At 47.2% G+C, this 19,439-nt stretch overlaps 1 protein-coding gene and 1 long non-coding RNA gene across 3 annotated transcripts in view; both read right to left on the reverse strand.

The window, feature by feature from the left end:
* The window catches only part of LOC139576041 (zinc finger homeobox protein 3-like), a 173,064-nt gene that overhangs the window by 53,708 nt on the left and 99,917 nt on the right, over positions 1-19,439 (reverse strand). For both annotated transcript variants that reach the window (XM_071401654.1, XM_071401653.1), the window contains exon 6: positions 17,432-17,663. In XM_071401654.1, the coding sequence (XP_071257755.1) occupies positions 17,432-17,663 (232 nt within the window). The remainder of the gene's footprint in view (positions 1-17,431; positions 17,664-19,439) is intronic.
* On the reverse strand, positions 8,501-9,713 carry LOC139576042 (uncharacterized). Its single transcript, XR_011675051.1, has 2 exons — positions 9,503-9,713; positions 8,501-8,689 (listed from the first exon to the last, which is right to left on the reverse strand). It is a non-coding gene; the product is annotated as an uncharacterized lncRNA (long non-coding RNA).

Consider the following 19,439-nt stretch of genomic DNA (forward strand, 5'->3'; position numbering starts at 1 on the left):
CACCAGGGAAGCGACCGGCCACTGTGGCGTTGCTAATGAGTGGACAACACCTTCAGTAGCACATTGTCCTCAGCCCAGACAGTTCACGTGACCCACATTGCACATAGAGGGCATTGAGCTGCCTCATTTTTAAACTAAAGTGCTGCCTTCATATCACTAATGATATTTCTGTGTTAATGAGTGCATGTTTTCAATGCAGCGCCTCGTCGGGCTGCATTGGAAAACTGAAGATTTATTTATTTCATGTTATGACCAGGACAGGGAAATTAATGAACTTGGGAGGTGGTTTAAAATCGGAACACAGCGCCGACGTGCATTAAACAAGTAAAGGCTTCCAAAAGCCTGTGATTGATTTCTCATGTTATTTCAGATTGTACTGACAAATCTCCCTCTGGGTACAGACTGTGTGTGTCCCTATATTTTTCTGAATCTGCCAGCGAAAGGTAATGAGGTAAATAAATTCACAATTTGATTAAAAATATAATAATAAATGCTTGATTGCATTTCCCCCTGATGGAGTGTGAGTCCCTGAACCTCTTCAGTATTCAAATGACTACATTTTTAACAATCCCAGCTCTCGCATGATCATCATTATACCAGGAAAAAAAAACAGAGCAGATCAAGAGACAAAATAAATGTGGACTTGAGAGAGATGGAAGTGGACAAAGCATTGCAGCACCAGCCCCACCCCCAGGCCCTCCCACCCCCCGGCTGAGTGTGAAAGTCCAGCTGGCGTGGTGACCTCGGCTCCTCACACAGGCATTAGAGGCCACATATTGTTTATGATACGGGGCCACCATCAATTTGCATCCTGAAGTGATCATGACGGTTGGACACACACACACCAAGATACAAAAAAATAAAGAAATCTGCACCACAACCTGAAACTACATTCCCCCCACCACTACCACACACACGTACCTACTGCCCCCCCCCCCCCACCACCACCAACTAAATTGCAGTCACATTCCGCCGTTCGTAGGCGATAATAATTGCAGACGGCCAATAAATTACTACTGCCTCCATATCAATTATAAGCATCACGTCTGGCAATGAGGAAAATTAGATCTTGTGACAAATTTCATGAGGCTTCGCTGCCCAGCAGCCTTTCTTAACATGCTACAGATAGCAATCCCTTATCTAGCCTCTGTAATGGGGAGCTACGGATAGAGAGATGGAGCTGCAGCCATTTAATTAAAAAGCTATGGGGGGGGCAGTGTAATTCATTGAAGAGGCCCAGGAAGGAGACAAAGCCTTTGTCTCCAATACATATTTTGCTCTACATTGTCACTCATCAGGGACTGAGCTTTCTGTATTTCGTTTGATAGCCATTCGAAGCATTTCCCCCCTTCTTCTCTCCCTGACATTTTTCCCTTCATTTTCTCCTTCTCTCTCTTCCTCTGCTTTTTTATTTCCCAGGAGTCCACTGGACTGTTTTCTCCACAGGGACTGCTCCAGCGTTTTTTACGAATGACTGCGGTGGACGGACAGTGGCCCTGAATGAAATGGCCCCTGCGCTGAATCATATTCCCACCTGGGGAGCGTGGGTGACGGCACTAGCTTCAAGAGCTCGGCGATGAGAATTTATGGCGGACAGGGAGTCGACAAAATAAAACAACAAAAGGGTTGGCCCTTAAATCTCATTCCCTGCCCAATATTCATTGCAGTTGCAATCGGGTGTCCTGATAGAGCGTTGACAAAACGACTGCTGCGTTCAAATTATGGCTTTTCTCTCTACTAATATTTAACATCATTAGAAAATCATTAGAAAACCATCATAAAACCTGGGATTGTGACTAGAGCATTAAACACAATGATTATTCAGTGTGTTCCTTCCCGCTTTGCCTTGGAAATGAGATTTGCTTCACCGTGGCTATTTAGGGGAAAGCAAGAGTATTTCTCATAATTACTATAACATTTGAAAAACATTGCCCTGCATGAATAACTATACCATTTATGCGATTGTGTTTTCTTCCCCAAAAGCAACTTTTTTCAAGATGCTTATGATACCACAGAAAGGCATTAATGCAATTCTACAGAAGCATTAGCAGACTAATTCAAATATCTCTCCATACCTCCACCTACGAGGCGATGGCCGATCATATATAGCTTTTTTGCATTGCCAGACAGACCTAGACAACATCCCTGAATACAAAACCAGATGCTAAATAGCTCAAATGTATACACACACTGCATATCTTATTGGTTGTTGAAAAATGAATCATCATTCAAACACCATCCGTTGTCAGCAATATGGAGAAGGGAGGGGGGCGTCACAGTTGTTCAGCGGGAGGGGTTGGGGTTACGGGGGGTGGCTGTAGAGTGTTAAGGCAGCTGACACCAGTGCTCTCGTTGCAGCGATGGCTGCCACTGCGGTCAGGCCACAAACCATTAGCAACACAGCACGCCACAGCAAATAACATTCACAATGCTGTGTAGTATTCTCTCATTTAAAAAAAATACACCCCAACACATTCTCATAACCATATGGCTTATTCAGCATGGACTAATCTGTACACGGAGGATGGATGGATGTGCTATTCCACTTATAGGAGGAGGAGGGCTGTGTGTTACTTTTTGGGGCTTTTCTCGGCAGCCCCATTATCAGCAGCAGCCATCAGCACAAAGATAAAAGATCCTAATGGAGCAGACCCCGGTGGAGATGAAAGGTGCAGAGGATGGCACACTCTGTTTCGAATCCCTAATGCGGCCCCATGTTTCTAGGGGAACGGCCGTCTCTCAGGCCCCTTTCATAGGGCTCCCCGCCGGGGGCCTCAGGGATAAAGGGCTCCTCTTCCTTGTCACGGAGCACTAAGGTACTGACCCTCTGACCCTGCCCTCAAAGGCTCTTCAAAACCTCCTTAGGAGGCACGCAGAGTTCGGAGGGGAGCATATCCATGTCCTCCAAGAATCAATCTAGGCACGGACAATGGAGACACAGCGTGGTAGGGTTAAACCCAGCAAAATACACCCTGTGACATCACCAATACTAACCTCACATGACCAATGATTGGTACACTGCATATGAATGGAAGGCACAATGATCACAATGAGGATCGGCAGAGAGAGAGAACTTGACTGTGCCAGGCTATCCACCATCTAACTAAATGAGCTAACATTGCAGAAAAGTTCAGAGTAAAAAGAGAATAAAACTTTTCTGTACTTGGAGATAAAACATTATCTTCTTGTGTTCTTAGAGATGGGGTAGACTGTTAGCTAACTCTCCTTGCAGCTACACATTCTTTTGGGGGCAGGAGAAGAGACAGGATAATATAAGAGCAACTCCTTGTCAAGCCTTTGAGAGTAATTCAACTGACACTGATGAGAATCAATGTTCCTTTGAATGCATTACTTGGCAGAATCGGGGGCTTTTGTCCCTTAAACTTAGCCGGCGAAAAATGATGCCCTTCGAACAATGGGTGGAGAGGTGAAAATATAGAGAGTGAGTGAGGGAGAGAGAGAGGGGGGGAGAGAGAGAGAGAGAGAAAGAGAGAGAGAGAGAGAGAGAGAGAGAGAAAGAGAGAGAGAGAGAGAGAGAGAGAGAGAGAGAGAGAGAGAGAGAGAGAGAGAGAGAGAGAGAGAGAGAGAGAGAGAGAGAGAGAGAGAGAGAGAGAGAGAGAGAGAGAGAGAGCAAGTCTTCTCTCCCATTCCCTTTCACAGAGCCAAATGGATTCCGAGCACTTTATGCATTAATCAATCAATATCTCTCACTGTACATCAACGGTGCGACCAAGTTATGAATGACCTTTGCAACAAAAAAAGGACACTTTAATGCACACAAGATAGCTCGTAGCTTAGTAACTTCAGCCCGGTTTTTATCACGCATGATTACACCTTCACAAGGCACAGGGCCATTAATAGTGCACTAAATATGACGAGGTTAGTCGTTATTCAATTTGCACATGGACAGGGTTGGGGGTGGTGCCACTCACCAAGCTCACATGTCTGCCTGCCCCCAGCTCTATGCACTATGCTTTTGTATAAAGAAATATTATATTAACACAGATTTTATCATCATTATTATTTTTTGCTATTAGATTTGTCTAGTGCTTTAGAATATGATAATGCAACAAAATGAAAAAGGTAGACAGTCACCAATCACCAGGGATTTGTATTGGGGCTCACATAAGCGTTAAGTGCACTTCTTTGTAGTGAGGCTCAAGTGCTAATTTAAAGACGGTTCCTATCTTTAGATGAAAGAAGACTAACCACCATCACACTTGAGAGAAATCACAGTAAGTGCAGGGGTGCACTCCAAACCTGCCTGTTGACAATCAGATACAATGTCACCCAACAGTTTGGGTCGATTAGATACAACAACTACAAATGTTTCTGCCCTCTACACTACAACAGAGAAACATTCCAATGAACTATGAACACTAATATATTGTATTGGCAGGTAAGCTGAAGTAACAACTTCTAAGTCGTAATGTATCACAAGCAGCCTCTCAATCAAATGAGTCACTGTCCAGTATTCTCATGATGTTAGGAATTTAAAGTATTTTCTTCTTTTTGATGAAGACACAAATCTTTCATCGTGAATTTGGTCACCCCTCATGGCAAGTACTGACTCTTAACTTACTGAGCAATCAATTCCAATAATGTCTCATTGAATGACTGAATTCTTGAAATCAGATAACATGCACCAGGAAATGTAAAGATACTTTTCCGGAGGCGGGAAACGGAGGGCAGACAAAGAAGGGAAAGAATTAGCCTTTTCTCCATTTCTTTTTTTTAATGGGCTGGAATAAGAAAACGGGGCAGGCAGGCAGGGTAAGGGCTGTGGTGGGGGTGGGGGGGTATATTGGATTGGGAAAAGAGTAGTAGTGGTGGAGGGGTCTCTGTGCCCCGTCCTCAGCGCTGTTGGAGCGTGGAGGTGAAGCGTGGAGACAGAGTGGAACGGACAGGAGCTGACTGCACAGAGAGCCACAGAAAGGAAGAGCTCAGGCCAGGAGCACACATTAATGCTATTGTGGGCCACTCACAATGTGGCCTGGAAAGTGACTGCGGAAGGCCCTTAAACAAAGGAGACATCGTTCTCTCTCCCCCACCCAATTAGATTTTCTCGCCCCGTTTTACATGACAAAAACACGGGCCATTTTTCCTAATTCGCCCTGCCATATTGGGCCCCGTTGACACAGGACCAGAGGAAACCAAACAAACGGCAGATTAGCACTCCGTCTGGCTGATTGACAGTGACCTGCACCGTCCATTCAGACACCGCCGCTGTAACGCCATTCTGCTTCTCGCCCCCAAATATGTGCCCCGTCTCAACCTTCCCACGTGCCTGAGATATTCAACATATACATGAGAGAGACACTCATTTCCAAAACACACCCCATAATCATTACTTTTTTCTCACCAGGTCCTCTGAAGTGATATTTCACACAGCCCAACAGGAACTAAATACATTATCTAGCTCCCAAACTGTAGCAGATGTGTACATATTATCTCCAAACAAAAGGGCTGCTCTTGCTTGGGGTTAGCCACTTCCATCTCTCTACAGCAGGGTTTCTCTAGTCTAGTTATTTTAACTGTGTGTGCTGGCTGTTTAATAGCCATTGACTTGCCTGTTATTTCCAACACAGTTCACTATCCGTGGTTCATTAAGGGAACAGGGAAGAGTGACAAGGACCTGGAAGTTAATACTACTCCCTGAGTGCCAGGCCACCCTTCTCAGACACTATTAGTCCCTGTTTTAAAATTCAGATGACCACAGACCATAGACGCTTCAGTGTAATCCCTCTCCATTTCTATTAAGAGTCACACAGGGGAGCAGCACCAGCTCCATCCCCTACAGAGGGCTATGTGGCCTGGGGAGAGGAGAGGCCTTTAGCCTGTCTGGTGCACTGGGCTATGCTTCCTGCTGCACACTGACCTCTCTGCTCTCTCTCTCTCTCTCTGCATCTACATCATCATCAACGTGTTACAGCACTGTCTAACCTGCTCCTGAATAGACAGAGGTTGCTCTCACCTGCATTGACACCGGCTGTGGGCACACTGGCTAAAGGCCCAGACTCTCTCTGGATGCTGCGGGTTTATCCTGTACCTTATGACTCTGAGTAAGGCTGTTGTTGTGCATTCTGAATCTCAGACCAAGGACTTATATAAAGGCAAATGTTGTCTTTTTTGGGTCCAAGTTAATAAATTATTTCTAAACTGGCCATCCAAGTCGACATGTATCACGGCAGGGAGAGCATTAAAACTTCAAAAACAAGTGCATGAGACCATCAGCCTGAGTGAGCGAGGCAAAAATCTTTTTATAGCAGCACTTGGTCTAACATAGCGGCACAACTCTAAAGTGGGCCTGAATTGCGTGTCCTTCCCTCTTGACTGTGCAGCGTGGCTGAATTGACTCGATACGCCGGGCTCTCCTGTATGCTTACTGAGCAGGTAGCGTGAAAATTGACCTTTGCTTGGTTTCTTAACAGTGGATTATTCATCTTAATGGTTCAGATTGGTCAGGGTGGTTTTTCTGCTGTCTTCCAACATATTTTCCTCTCTCTCTCCCATCTTTATGTCTTCCAAATTCATTTTTAAATGAAAGAATATGCTTTACAGAACTCTGAGGGCTCAACAAATAACCATGCCAAAAATCCCAGAACAATACAAAAGGAAAAAGCCCGTATAAACTGCTGCAGGGATTGGAAATCAACAGGCAATGATTGCATATGCAGTAACCGTTTTATAGGCAATGTGTGAAACAAAGACAATAGGAAATTCAGAAAACAGATCTGCCCATGATTTTATCTGAGTAGTTTATTTCTAATCATGAGTATAAATGAGGCACTATTTCACGAGGAAATGCAGAGCTTTAATCTGAAACCAATGAGTGACACAACAGAGAGAAACACACTTGTCTTCTTGGCCGTATTCATTCTGGGTAGTGTTTGAGAGGCAGGCCTTTGTCTCAGTGGCTGTGCCCTGCATACTGTAATGTAAACAGACACCAGGTCGAGAGGATGGCCAAGACACATAATACAACACGTTTAAGAAGCAGATATAATCCCTCAGATGGGAGCTATGTCTTTGATGCAGTGCTTCTGCTCTAATGACTGGTGAATCTCCTCTCCACCGACCCGCCCTGTCTGAGGGGCCCGCGCCCAAACACTGCGCTAAAATAATACGCAATAGTCATTTTTCTGGGAGTTTTTGCACTTTAAATACCATCCATCAGTGGGCCAGGGCGGACTCCTCTGGCCCATCTAAACAGGCTTGTGGGGGACTCTGTCTAGTAGCAGCAAATAAAATAGCAGTGACAAGGCAGCGGGCCCAACCAGACAAAGAGACAGTGTGAGGGCTATGCCTTCCACCGGATCAGGAGGGACGCCATAAATCTAGCCCAGTCAAACAGCAGGAATGTCCCAGTTTGTCAAAAACAAATACCATCTTGTCTTGGATCGTCACTGTGCAGAAAAAGGGCCTCACATCTGGTTAAATAGAGTCAGCCAGACTTCCACCCAGCCCAGGCCATGGGCATAACTGACTTCCAAATCCAGACTTCAGCCCTTCTTTAACAAACAGGCCTTCACACGGAAACGGCTGTCCAATCAGCAGCCACAGAGCACCACCACACTACCCCTCAACACTCTGCATCTAAACATTCATCCTCTATTAGGGCCAATGTTAACACTTTGTTTGAAGCGGGGAGGGAGATTCCCCTGCAGTATGCAGACACTGGGCCAGGAGCTGAAGGTGTGCTGTGATCAATAGCCTGCCCAGTGTGGGTGGTGTATAGGTGAGGCCAGAGTGGTCCTTTGAGGCCGGGGGGACAGTGTGAGAATCCCTGTCTCTGTACTGTTGATACCCAGCCTATCCCTGTGGGGGGAAAGGTGATGATGGTTGCCGGGGGTAACAGGAGACAGCCCGAGCCGAGCCAAACACCTGCTCCCCCCTACGGACCGCTGATAGAGTGTACTGATGTCACCACCATAACAAACCTGGACTCTCTCTCTCTCTCATATTTCCCCATGTACTTTTCTCCTCACTCATCCATACCCTCCCTCCCTAGAGAATAATCAGACGCAGGCTGAATCAATGGCAGGAGTGCAGGCCCACAGGTAAAGGTTAGCAGGGTTCACTATTGAATTATTCCTGCTCCTCTCTCATCACTGCCATCTGCCTGGCTGCTTTTAATTGATGAGGTGGAGGGACAGACAGCACAAGGCTCTGACGCCAACGCACACACACAACGCTGTATGTGTGTGTATGAAAGTGTGTGTCTGTGTGTGTGAGAGAGAGAGAGAGAGAGAGAGAGAGAGAGAGAGAGAGAGAGAGAGAGAGAGAGAGAGAGAGAGAGAGAGAGAGAGAGAGAGAGAGAGAGAGAGAGAGAGAGAGAGAGAGAGAGAGAGAGAGAGAGAGAGAGAGAGAGAGAGAGAGAGAGAGAGGGTATGGTGAGTAAGAAACACACACACATTCAGACACTACAGTGGTTCTCTCCGCCAGTCATTCACATCTATCACGGGGCAGATAATGAATCATCTCTTGCTTTCAGCCAGTGTTTGTTTCATCTGCCTTTATTGTAATGGAGCCTTCAGTGTGAGGGCAGGTTGGCTGCTGGAGAGGGCATTCTTTACTCCCTGGTTTTGTTCTGCTGTCAGGCTGGGAGAAGCTGGGAGAGTCAGGGCTGCTGAGCTGAGACTGAACTCATCCAGAGCAAAGATCATGGCCTTTGATCTGCCAGTGCTCTCTGGGGGGACAAACAGGCCTTATTAAAAAAGACTAAATAAAGCTTTCCCTGCCTCCATTCTAAACTTCCCAAACTTCTCCACTTCTCCACTCTCTCATGTTGCCTATGGTCAAATTGAGCTGCCTTGATTCTGACAGTGAGTGAACTGCTTGGTCTCGCAACACCAAAACATAGCAACAAATAAAGCGATCTAACGGCGTTTAAGAATTTATTGGCTCTTGTTCCCAGAATACCTGACATAAACAAACAGTGCAATCAATAGCAAATGTATCCGAACAAGGGCCTACTGGGCGTGAGATCAAAATGTGTGTCTTGGGGGAAGTCCAAGTAAGCTACAAAGAAAACTTATCTGCTTATGTCAAATGAAAAGTTACAAGTGCTAGTGATCGGCAGGAGAGGTAGCCACATTACAGACGTATCGTATAGCGATCAAATGTTAGGCTGTGATGGATTTATGGATGTGCCTATGTGTGCTGTCCAGGATTGCCCTAAAACAGAGCTTTGACTGGATGGGATTTATATGGAACACTTGGCGTTATTGGTGTAGTGTGATTACAGAGCCAGTGAAATGAGTCACACTGGGGAAGTGACTGTGATACACTTACATTACAGCATTTCCTCTAAATAAACCAAGATGGCTGCCAAGCCGCTGTCTGCACTAGTGGAACAACAGCCAGCCATGTTGCACATCTGCAAAGACGCTGCAGTAGAATCCTAGAAACACTCACCTTGACTAAACTCAAAAATAACCTAGTCACTAAAAACTCATATAGTACACAAGGTATTTTCAAAGAAATTATAAAATGTACTCACTTCCGTCTCAGAGGCTTTTCCTCTCCTCCTCTTATGCTTCCTGTCTGACACTGTTGCTGCTGGTTTAATCAAACCCATCAGAGCCATTCTCTGTACGTCAGCGCATCTATTCTCAGTTCCCCTTTCTGCAACCACAGAGCCAGCAGTCCTCCATGCCCTCAAGCCAGACTGACAGGCCCACAAGAGAGTCTGTGGTCACTCTCTCGCTGAGTGACAGGTGGGCAAGCAGGGCTACTGCATACCCCCCACCCCACAGACCCCTCATCTCCAACAGTGTGCAACCCAGCACCCTAAACCGCTGCTCCCCACCTCTGCTCAGATATGCAGCAGCAAAGCCTCAGGGCCTGGAAATGGAACTCATTAACACGGTTAGTAAGTACAAATAAGAAGACTGTCTCCTGATGGACTGTCTATCTTTTGGATCAGCTTTCAAGGAGAGCGTCTGGTAATGACGGGAGCGAGGGAAACCAATATTATAATGCGCTGCCTGTCTCCTCTCTGCTGACGGCGACGCACCTTGGCGGCGGCTGAAATAAAGGCCTGAAAACGGGCTCGATGACAGGGAGCGAGGGCCTCTCTCACCCACACACCCGCTAACTCTGTGTGTGTGGACACCTATGTGTGCACTTATTTATGAGTATGTGCAACATAAAATCCAGCTCAGGTTTACACCCATGTGCCATCCCTGATGCTGAAAAGCACACACAGAGCACAGCACACATAGTGAACAAACTCAATAGGGCCTAGTGTATCTATGTAGAAGGCTCATTATGCAAAAAGGTTTTTATGTTTAAAGTTCAAGCTGAAAAGTAGACTGAGTATATTTTGTCCAAACTTTGTTTAGGAATAAAATATCTTTGTAGTTTCTGAGTTCACCCTTCATTTGGCCTCCTCTCACTATCCCTCTCTGTTTCTCTCTTCCCCCTAAAGCCTGGTGCTCTACTGCATAGGCCATCTATTGGGTTGACTGACAGACACACAGTGGGCCAGTCTGTTCACCTGCCAGGCAGAGAGAGGCTGAGGCAGTGCAGCCAGTGGTCAGTGCCATCCAGCCCAGTGCTTAGTGCTCTGGGGTACAGTCATGAAACGCAGGAAGAATGATTATGGACACAGGACGTTTTGATTCATAGTCTATCCCAAAATAGGATTGTGGCTTTCTGGTCAATTTGCTATTGCAGGATGAGCCAGCAGTGGAATTTATACAGAGGCCATCTATAAACCAGGGGGAAAGAAAATACCTACTTGTGTGAGTTTGGACAGCAGGGCCATATGAGTGCGACTGCGTAATGTGCACAACTGGAATGTCTATAAAGTCATTATTTCAGCTTTTTTAATAATAAAAGGCTAGTTTTTTTGTTTAAAAAAAATGAAAGTTAATGTATTTATGAAATTCCTGCCACGTTCTGCGGACAGCAAACAATTTCCTCTGCTCTCAGTGCCCCTGGGTCCTGGATTAGAGGCCAGCCGTCTGACAGGAGCCAGACTGGGCACTGGGCCCCGGGCCCTACAGGGGCCCCTCCTCACCCTAATAACCCTCCTCACCCAGACCTCATCTCCACTCTGCATCACCGCAATAACAGCCTTTATTAAAACAGCATACAGCAAAGTCAATTTCAGATTGGACATAATATGGCGTGGAAGAAGTGTCTGGTGGTTAGGGGCTACAATATCCTGTTTCTGGGAAGGTTTAGGTAGCATTTTAACAAGCATGAAAAAAGGAGGACATTCCAGGGATGGCTGCTGTCCGTCTCCTGTGCTCCTCCCGTCTGTGGGAGGGAGCTGTGCTGCATGCCGCCCCCGCAACGCCATCGGAGCGTGGCCAGGCTCTGCTCTCACAGCCCCGCCACAGGACCCGCTCTTTCAGGAACACTGTGGGAGCTGGAGAAGGTAAAGCACCAAGCCCAGATAATGTGCAGCTCTCAGGGGCTATAGACAGGCAGGGGGTGAGAGGAAGGGAGAGGACCTGGCTTCTATACTGCATGAGCGTGAGATATTCCAGCCCAGTTTAGGTGAGGATGGTTTGAAAGCCCACCATTTCCCCCCCACTGTTGACATATCCTGTCGGCTGTCCCAGAGCCTCCGTAAGGGCTGCCAGAGAGCTGGGGGCCCCAGAAGATGAGTGAGGATCCTGCATTTGCCTTATTAGAATATATTTTGGGGCATGAAGCTCTTTGCCAGCTTTTTTGGGATCATAGAATTATGTATGAGACGGAAAGGGAAAGAGGCGCGTGGGGATAAGAGGGATGCCTCTGTTGTCAGGACAGGGCTTGCTATTAAGTGTGTGACCCTGGAAGCGCACCCCTTTTAGTGAAACAAGCAGCGGGTTTCAAATTGGATTCCGCCAGTATGCAGTAATTCCACGCATCCTTTGGCCTCATTTCCATTTGCCCATGCAAACAGCCTGCATGCTCCTCTGCCCACTCGCTAAGCCACACCCACTGGGATGTGCCGGCCAGGCTCTTGTTACTGCGCTTCCTGGTTAGAGACCTGAGTAGCAAGCTCTGCTGGTGGGGTGTTTACCATGGCTACTGCAGTGTCACTATCCAGCCCACCCGTCACCCCTCTATACCCCCCCTCTGACTGCTTCTAAACCGCTGACTGGCCAGGCAGGCCCCTGTGTCCTGAGAGACTGGAGACAATGAGTGGAGGCTGCTCTGACGGGCCCGGCCCCAGCCTCCCTCCCAGCCACCTCACAGACAGGGATTTCCTCCTGCGATGAGAGCCAAGCCGTCACAGACCAGTGATCAAGGGCCTGCCATCTGTGACTGAGGCAGATTTACAGCAGGGGCTAATCCACACCGTCAGCCCTGTTTGTTCTCCTTCTCAGCCTCCTCCGCACACACACACACACACACACACACACACACACACACACACACACACACACACACACACACACACACACACACACACACACACACACACACACACACACACACACACACACACACACACACACACACACACACACACACACACACACACACACACACACACACACTTCCCTCCATATCTGTGGCCTGCTCCCCTCCACCACACCACTAGGACCCTAGTCACTGGCAAAAGGGCACCCACCATGCAGTAACCATTTAACTTTGCCCTTTTTAAAAGGCATGATCTAATTCTGTTCAGTGCTCAAAAAATAACTTTAGTCCATTAACTGTTATGAAATGAGAAACCCCAATGTGTCAGTGAGTTATATGCCCTGGTGAACATCACTCATAAGAAATAGTGTCATCCAATGCCCAAGTGTCACACTAGCTATCAGTCCCCATACACACAAACCCACACACACACATACCTGGAACAAGAGTTTCTCCTCTCGTCTCTTCTCCCCTCCCTCTCTCTGCCAGTGTATCCAGTGAGGTGTCGGCGTCTGGGCTGTGTGCGGTGTGTTAGTACAGGGCAGCAGCGGGCTGTGCTCTGTGGCCTCTCCACCCAGGGACAGGGGCAGGGCAGCTGTGTGGCTGGGGTGTGGGTGTGGCTGGGGTCCCTCTGAGGCCTCCTTTGTTCCCCCCCAGCCAGCCAGAGAAAGGGTTAAAGAAGACAAATGGAGGCCGAGCCACAGAGGAACATGCTTAAGCAGCACATTTTCAGAGCGGGGGCAGGAATTAAAACAATGGCTGCCTTTTATCCCAGCGTTGGTATAATTGGACATGAAATTCATCTCTCCCGCCTTAGCAGCACTCTCCCTGGACGCTCTACAGAGGGGAGACATGGCACCAAAAACCTCTAGGCCTTCGGATTCCGCCTGCCCAGCCGCCCGTACACCACAGCTTCCTAAAAACACAGACCTTTCACCCAGCAAGGTTTTCTGTGTGAGTGCATGTGTGATTACACACCTTGCAAACACTGTCCTAGTCTCTGTGCTGCCTGCATCTGTTTGCAGACAGAAGCCTTCTTGTGTTGTCATCTGTTCTTTTTCCTTCATGACATCACTCTGGTCTTTGATACAGTGGTCAGGGCTCCTGGGGCTGTTGCAGGGAGGCTGCTGATTGGGGGAAGCCTAGTTCCTAGCTAGGTCCTGTGGAGACTAGTAGCCCAGCACCTAACACCAACAGAGCAGCGCTCCAAGCCCAGCAGCAGTCAGGGGAATTACTGCCTAGCTGACCCAGAAATCCAGGGCCAGCTTTGTTTTAACAAGCAGGGGAACCTTCCACCACTTTAGCAACTGTGCCTCGACCACAAGAAAGGGTCCTGCGCCTCCGAAGAGCTAGCGGGGAGGAAATTAAATATTACACCAGGAGGGAATGGTTCAGCTCTAAAGGGGGGGGGGGGGGGGGGGGGGCTGGGTCATTCGCTGGTGCTGGGACAAGGCATTAGGAGGTGAAGCGGTAGTTTGGCAGAAGGGGGGGTGGAGTCTAGGAATTCACAACAGTTCATTCTCGCTGATGAAAAGGTATGTTCATTATCAGCGTAATTCGATCAAGATGCTCGAAGGGGGGGGGGGGGGGGGGGGAGAGCGAGAAAAGGCTGACATTCTTTATTACACACTTCATTTCATTTAACGGACCTTTAAAAACTATATATAAAGGAAAAAAGAAAGGGCGAAGGAGAGAGGGAAAACTTTGCCCTGGCTCTTAAAGGGGATGTGGCAGCCGTTCCAGACGCTCTTGGTCTGCGCCCAGTCTTTTCCTGGCAGAGAGTGTCCGCTGGCCTATAAGGCGGGAGCGAGCAGAGACTGACTCTATAGCACAATCAATCAGGCCTTCAGCGCTGAGCCTCGCAGAGCTCTGTTTGGTAAACATCAAGTCACAGGCTATTAAAGGATCCTCTGGCTTTCTAAAGTCCCAGAATGCCAGACTGTTCAGGAGCATGATAACAACGGCCCTTAGCATGGTGCATGGCCGCTAACAGAGTCACAAACACAGGATAGGGACTGGGAGAGACATTAGGAGATCTCCATGCTTATGGTTAAATTACCGGATCATAATGATCTCTGGATGTCTTGATAAAACAACGCCCTGTACACATGAGCAATTGCACCCTTTGACCTTGTGATACATTTACAATGGACTCCCCTTGCCTTTCATCAGTGTGTTAGAATCAGCCAAACCTAGTGATCTAATTCCTAACAACCCTCCCGTTCTATTTCCTAACCTCTTAGGTCAAAAGTAGCTGAATTACTTTCGGGAAAAGATGAGGTGATTAAATTAATCAACTGAAGGACCTGACAGCAAGGCAATCAAGTCATCTTCAAAGTACACACCTTGAACTAAACCCCACTAGCGGCCTAAACAATTATCACACAGTAGAACGTTTTTATCCACCATCTTGTAGTGTTTGACGTGTGTTTACTGTGGGATAATGTGGTCTGGAAGACTGTAGTTTGATGTATCTCCGAAGGGGGGCTGGAGAGAGCACCCCCAGCGTGTGCGTGTGTGTGTGTGTGTGTGTGTGTGTGTGTGTGTGTGTGTGTGTGTGTGTGTGTGTGTGTGTGTGTGTGTGTGTGTGTGTGTGTGTGTGTGTGTGTGTGTGTGTGTGTGTGTGTGTGTGTGTGTGTGTGTGTGTGTGTGTGTGTGTGTGTGTGTGTGTGTGTGTGTGTGTGTGTGTGTGTGTGTGTGTGTGTGTGTGTGTGTGTGTGTGTGTGTGTGTGTGTGTGTGTGTGTGTGTGTGTGTGTGTGTGTGTGTGTGTGTGTGTGTGTGTGTGTGTGTGTGTGTGTGTGTGTGTGTGTGTGTGTGTGTGTGTGTGTGTGTGTGTGTGTGTGTGTGTGTGTGTGTGTGTGTGTGTGTGTGTGTGTGTGTGTGTGTGTGTGTGTGTGTGTGTGTGTGTGTGTGTGTGTGTGTGTGTGTGTGTGTGTGTGTGTGTGTGTGTGTGTGTGTGTGTGTGTGTGTGTGTGTGTGTGTGTGTGTGTATTGCTCTGCCCACACCACCCCCGTGCAGGAGCCCATTACCTAACCTACAGCTAGCCTCACTCAGTTTCTTACAAACGGGGTTATCCATTAACGCACATCAAAGGTTAGGAAAGAAGATATATAAATAAACAGAACCTCAAGCAAAAAAAGAGAAAATGAGACTTGTTTGTGAACCACACCACAGCCCCCCTCCTTCCTCTAACACAAAACCCCCAACCCCCCACCCTTTTAACCTAAGTGGGCTTCCTCTTGCTTTTACATGTTCACTTGTCCACTGTACTGTAGTCATTAACATATTTGGAGTGCAGTGAGCAGAAAGCTTAATTGTCCTTAATTGCTCGTCTAAATGTGTTCTCTAATGATTTGCCTCAGATCTGTGACTGCCTTTTGCGCAATTTCCTGGCCGCTGGCTTCATTATCCCTGCCTCCTTGGAACAAAGCGTTTTCAGAGGCCCAGTCTTTTTTTACATAACAACACACAGAGTGAGTGTGAGGGAGGGCAGTGACGGCTCTGCGGGGACACACACAATGGAGGCCCTTTGTCAGGGTGCAGAAGTTAAAATGATTAGAAAACCAAATCTGTGCTAAGACACAGTGTTAATTGACCGCAGCTCACTCTTTTTTAATCGGCCCCCAACAAACGACCAATCCTGGCTTTTGTTTGTGCCTTTTACTGCTGCTGCTGTGGGTGTATCTGTTGTTGCTGCTTTGCTCCTCCTACCTCCGGCCTGATGGCATCTCTGAATGTGTCTTTATTGGCTGAACAGCAAGGCCCTGTAGCCTCCATTAACTGCAGGCACGGCCAGGCCTGATCTCAGAATTATTATTATTATTTCTCAGAAAGCATCCAGCTGAATTGTGCAAATATAGGAAAAAAGTCTGCATTCAGAAATAATTAGTTACAGGTGATTTAGTTTTGATTAGGAAAAAAGATGTGAATATACATTCTGAATACATGCACTATTCTGAACTGAGCCTGTTCAGTGTGTGTGTGTTCAGGCTGTGTGTGTGTGTGAGTGTATGTTCAGGCTGTGTGAGTGTGTGAGTGTATGTTCAGGCTGTGTGAGTGTGTGAGTGTATGTTCAGGCTGTGTGAGTGTGTGAGTGTATGTTCAGGCTGTGTGTGTGTATGTTCAGGCTCTGTGAGTGTGTGAGTGTGTGAGTGTATGTTCAGGCTGTGTGAGTGTGTGAGTGTATGTTCAGGCTGTGTGAGTGTGTGAGTGTATGTTCAGGCTGTGTGTGTGTATGTTCAGGCTCTGTGAGTGTGTGAGTGTGTGAGTGTATGTTCAGGCTGTGTGTGTGTATGTTCAGGCTCTGTGAGTGTGTGAGTGAATGTTCAGGCTGTGTGAGTGTGTGTTCCGGCTGTGTGAGTGTGTGTTCCGGCTGTGTGAGTGTGTGTTCAGGCTGTGTGAGTGTATGTTCAGGCTGTGTGAGCCTAAAATATATAAATAAATGTAGAGTGTAGGGTTTGTACCTGACAGAATGGAGGCACAGTAGCTACTTCCTGCCTTCTACCTGTGTGGGAGGAGTTACAGAGGGCAGGTGGCTTTCCTGGTAGATATGCTCTTTGTGCGAGCAAAAGTAAAACAATCTAGAGCACACTGTATTTTGAATCTGAGGTGCCAAAGAAAATAAATTGTGCACCATTTTATCATCGTTTTACCTGCTTATATCAATATCATAGCACAGACTCAGTGGCATTGGGAGCTGTTTGTCTTGTTTGAATACGATACGGCACAGACACTTACTCACATTTCAACCACTGTTACTTTTTAAAAACAGTTTATCAGTGTATATGTTTTTGATTACATTTCCCTTGCAGGGAAAGATAACAAGAGCAACAGCAGCACAGTCACTGTTTAAAGGTGTCTGGTTCCATGAAAGTAGTCAAATTATCTTTGATAATTAACATAAGCACTACTGCTCATATCTATACCGCAGAGGACATAAAATAAAGCCCTCTTTAGTCCCTGTGTGAAGTACTATGAAGCAGCTACAGGTACAGCCAGTAGCTGGTGAGTGTGTCTGTATCCCCTTGTAAAATATAGTGGAGAGTAAGTCCTCTGTATCTTACCTGTATCAGCAGACGGACACTTGCGGATGGTAAAGATGGCGCTGAGCTCCTCGTCATCCTCAGGCAGGCCCTTCTGCAGGCGCTGGAGCTTCCTCAGGCTCTCGCTGCGCTGGTGCTTCATGGAGCGCACATGCTGGACCAGGTTGAGCTTGGCCTTGGTGGAGTAGTTACACAGCACACAGTGGTAGTAGCAGGCATCTCCCTCCACCGTGTTCTCCTGATGCTGCAGGTGCTGTGGGAGGAGAGCGAGAGAGAGAGAGAGAGAGAGAGAGAGAGAGAGAGAGAGAGAGAGAGAGAGAGAGAGAGAGAGAGAGAGAGAGAGAGAGAGAGAGAGAGAGAGAGAGAGAGAGAGAGAGAGAGAGAGAGAGAGAGAGAGAGAGAGAGAGAGAGAGAGAGAGAGAGAGGAGAGGAGAGGGAGAGAAAGGGCTTTTAACTGACGGCAGACAGCTAACCAGGCACCACTGACTCACTTTCACTCACACAGTTCGCAAATGAACAAATCAATTACCAATCACGGCCCTGTTGTTTAACACCCAGTCCTCTTCTACACTGTTCTGTTTGGACTGAGCCCTGTATCTCTCTCTGTGTCTGGCTGTATCTGTCTGTGGACTAACAGGACAGGAAAAGAGAGGGGTGGGAGCCGGGCTGGTCTCAGGGGCCCAGGCGCGGGCGAGAGGCACACATCACGCACCCCTCAGAGGACCACAGGACCACAGCCCTGGCAGACGGAAGGGAGCATTGATCCCTTTCACTCAAGAGAAGCTTCCCGTCTCTGAGAAGGAAACTCCAAACATCTGCCTGTTTCATGCATGGGATGCTAAATATTGATCAGGGCCAGTGAAATCCTCCCTATCACAGCAAGCACCAGGGAGAGAGAGGGAACGCGGAGAGAGAGAGAGGGGGGGGGGGTACATTCAGAAATGAGCTTGAACATTCCTCAACATGGTAGTGACCTTCAGGGGACAGAGACTCCACAGTATTGACCTATCAACCCCATCATTTCCTCTAAGTGCCCCACACTGACACTCCAACTCCACTGTACCCCACACCCGACACACACCCTATAATGACACAGAACACCACACCCCACAGTGACACCATCTCTCCCAACACCACACCCCACTACACCACGGACTCACACACTAATTACCCCCTACAAGGCCCAATCAATGGCACAATGCCAACACAATATGGCCCTGACTAGGGGATCGGTAGAGGTATTGATAATTATCCTATAAAACAGGGTCCTGATCATTTCATGTTTACAATGGAAAGGCCAGACTCAGTATGGCCACTGTTCTCACTGCTTCTCATGCCTGTCTTGTTCTGTTCATACGGCCCGCTCTGGAGTCTAGCTGTGGATTTCTGGGGCTGCAATCAATGTCAATCATCACAAGATGTTTCTTTCTATTCTAATCTTCATGGCCTAGTCTCTTGTGAGATTCAGTGGCTGAGTGGGTGAAAGGACTGAAAACAGCAACCACTTCACTGTCAGATGGGGACTAGATCAGATAATGAATCCAAATAAACATCATTAATGCTCCATTAATGCTCCATTAAAAATGTAAAAATTGTAACAATGGCTGGGTTTTCCATGCATGGCTTTGACAGCTTTTGAGAATTGCATGTATAGACAATGAAAATAAGGCAATTGGAGCTTAGAGGAGGAGATACTATTGGATGCATTTGATAGGTAATTATTCATCCTAACCAAGACAATTGCTACTGCAATTTGTCATATCATGTAAAAACTGAAAATGCTATGATAAAAAAATTACTTTAATTCACAATGCAAGCACAAGCAGATTGTAAGAAAGATTGCTACGTTTTCCATATCGGTTTATTTGAAACAGGTTTTCATTTTGAATGTGTGGCTTCATGCTGAGAGAGGAAAAAATGGCTGTTATCCTGTATACATCCTGTATCTGCCTCCCACCACGACTCTCTTAATCTCCCGTACAGGCCACCCCCACACTCAGACAAAGGTTGGGAAAAACAAATTGATTAA

The sequence above is a fragment of the Salvelinus alpinus genome, chromosome 5 (genome assembly GCF_045679555.1).
Source record: "Salvelinus alpinus chromosome 5, SLU_Salpinus.1, whole genome shotgun sequence".
In the NCBI taxonomy this organism is placed as follows: Eukaryota; Metazoa; Chordata; class Actinopteri; order Salmoniformes; family Salmonidae; genus Salvelinus; species Salvelinus alpinus.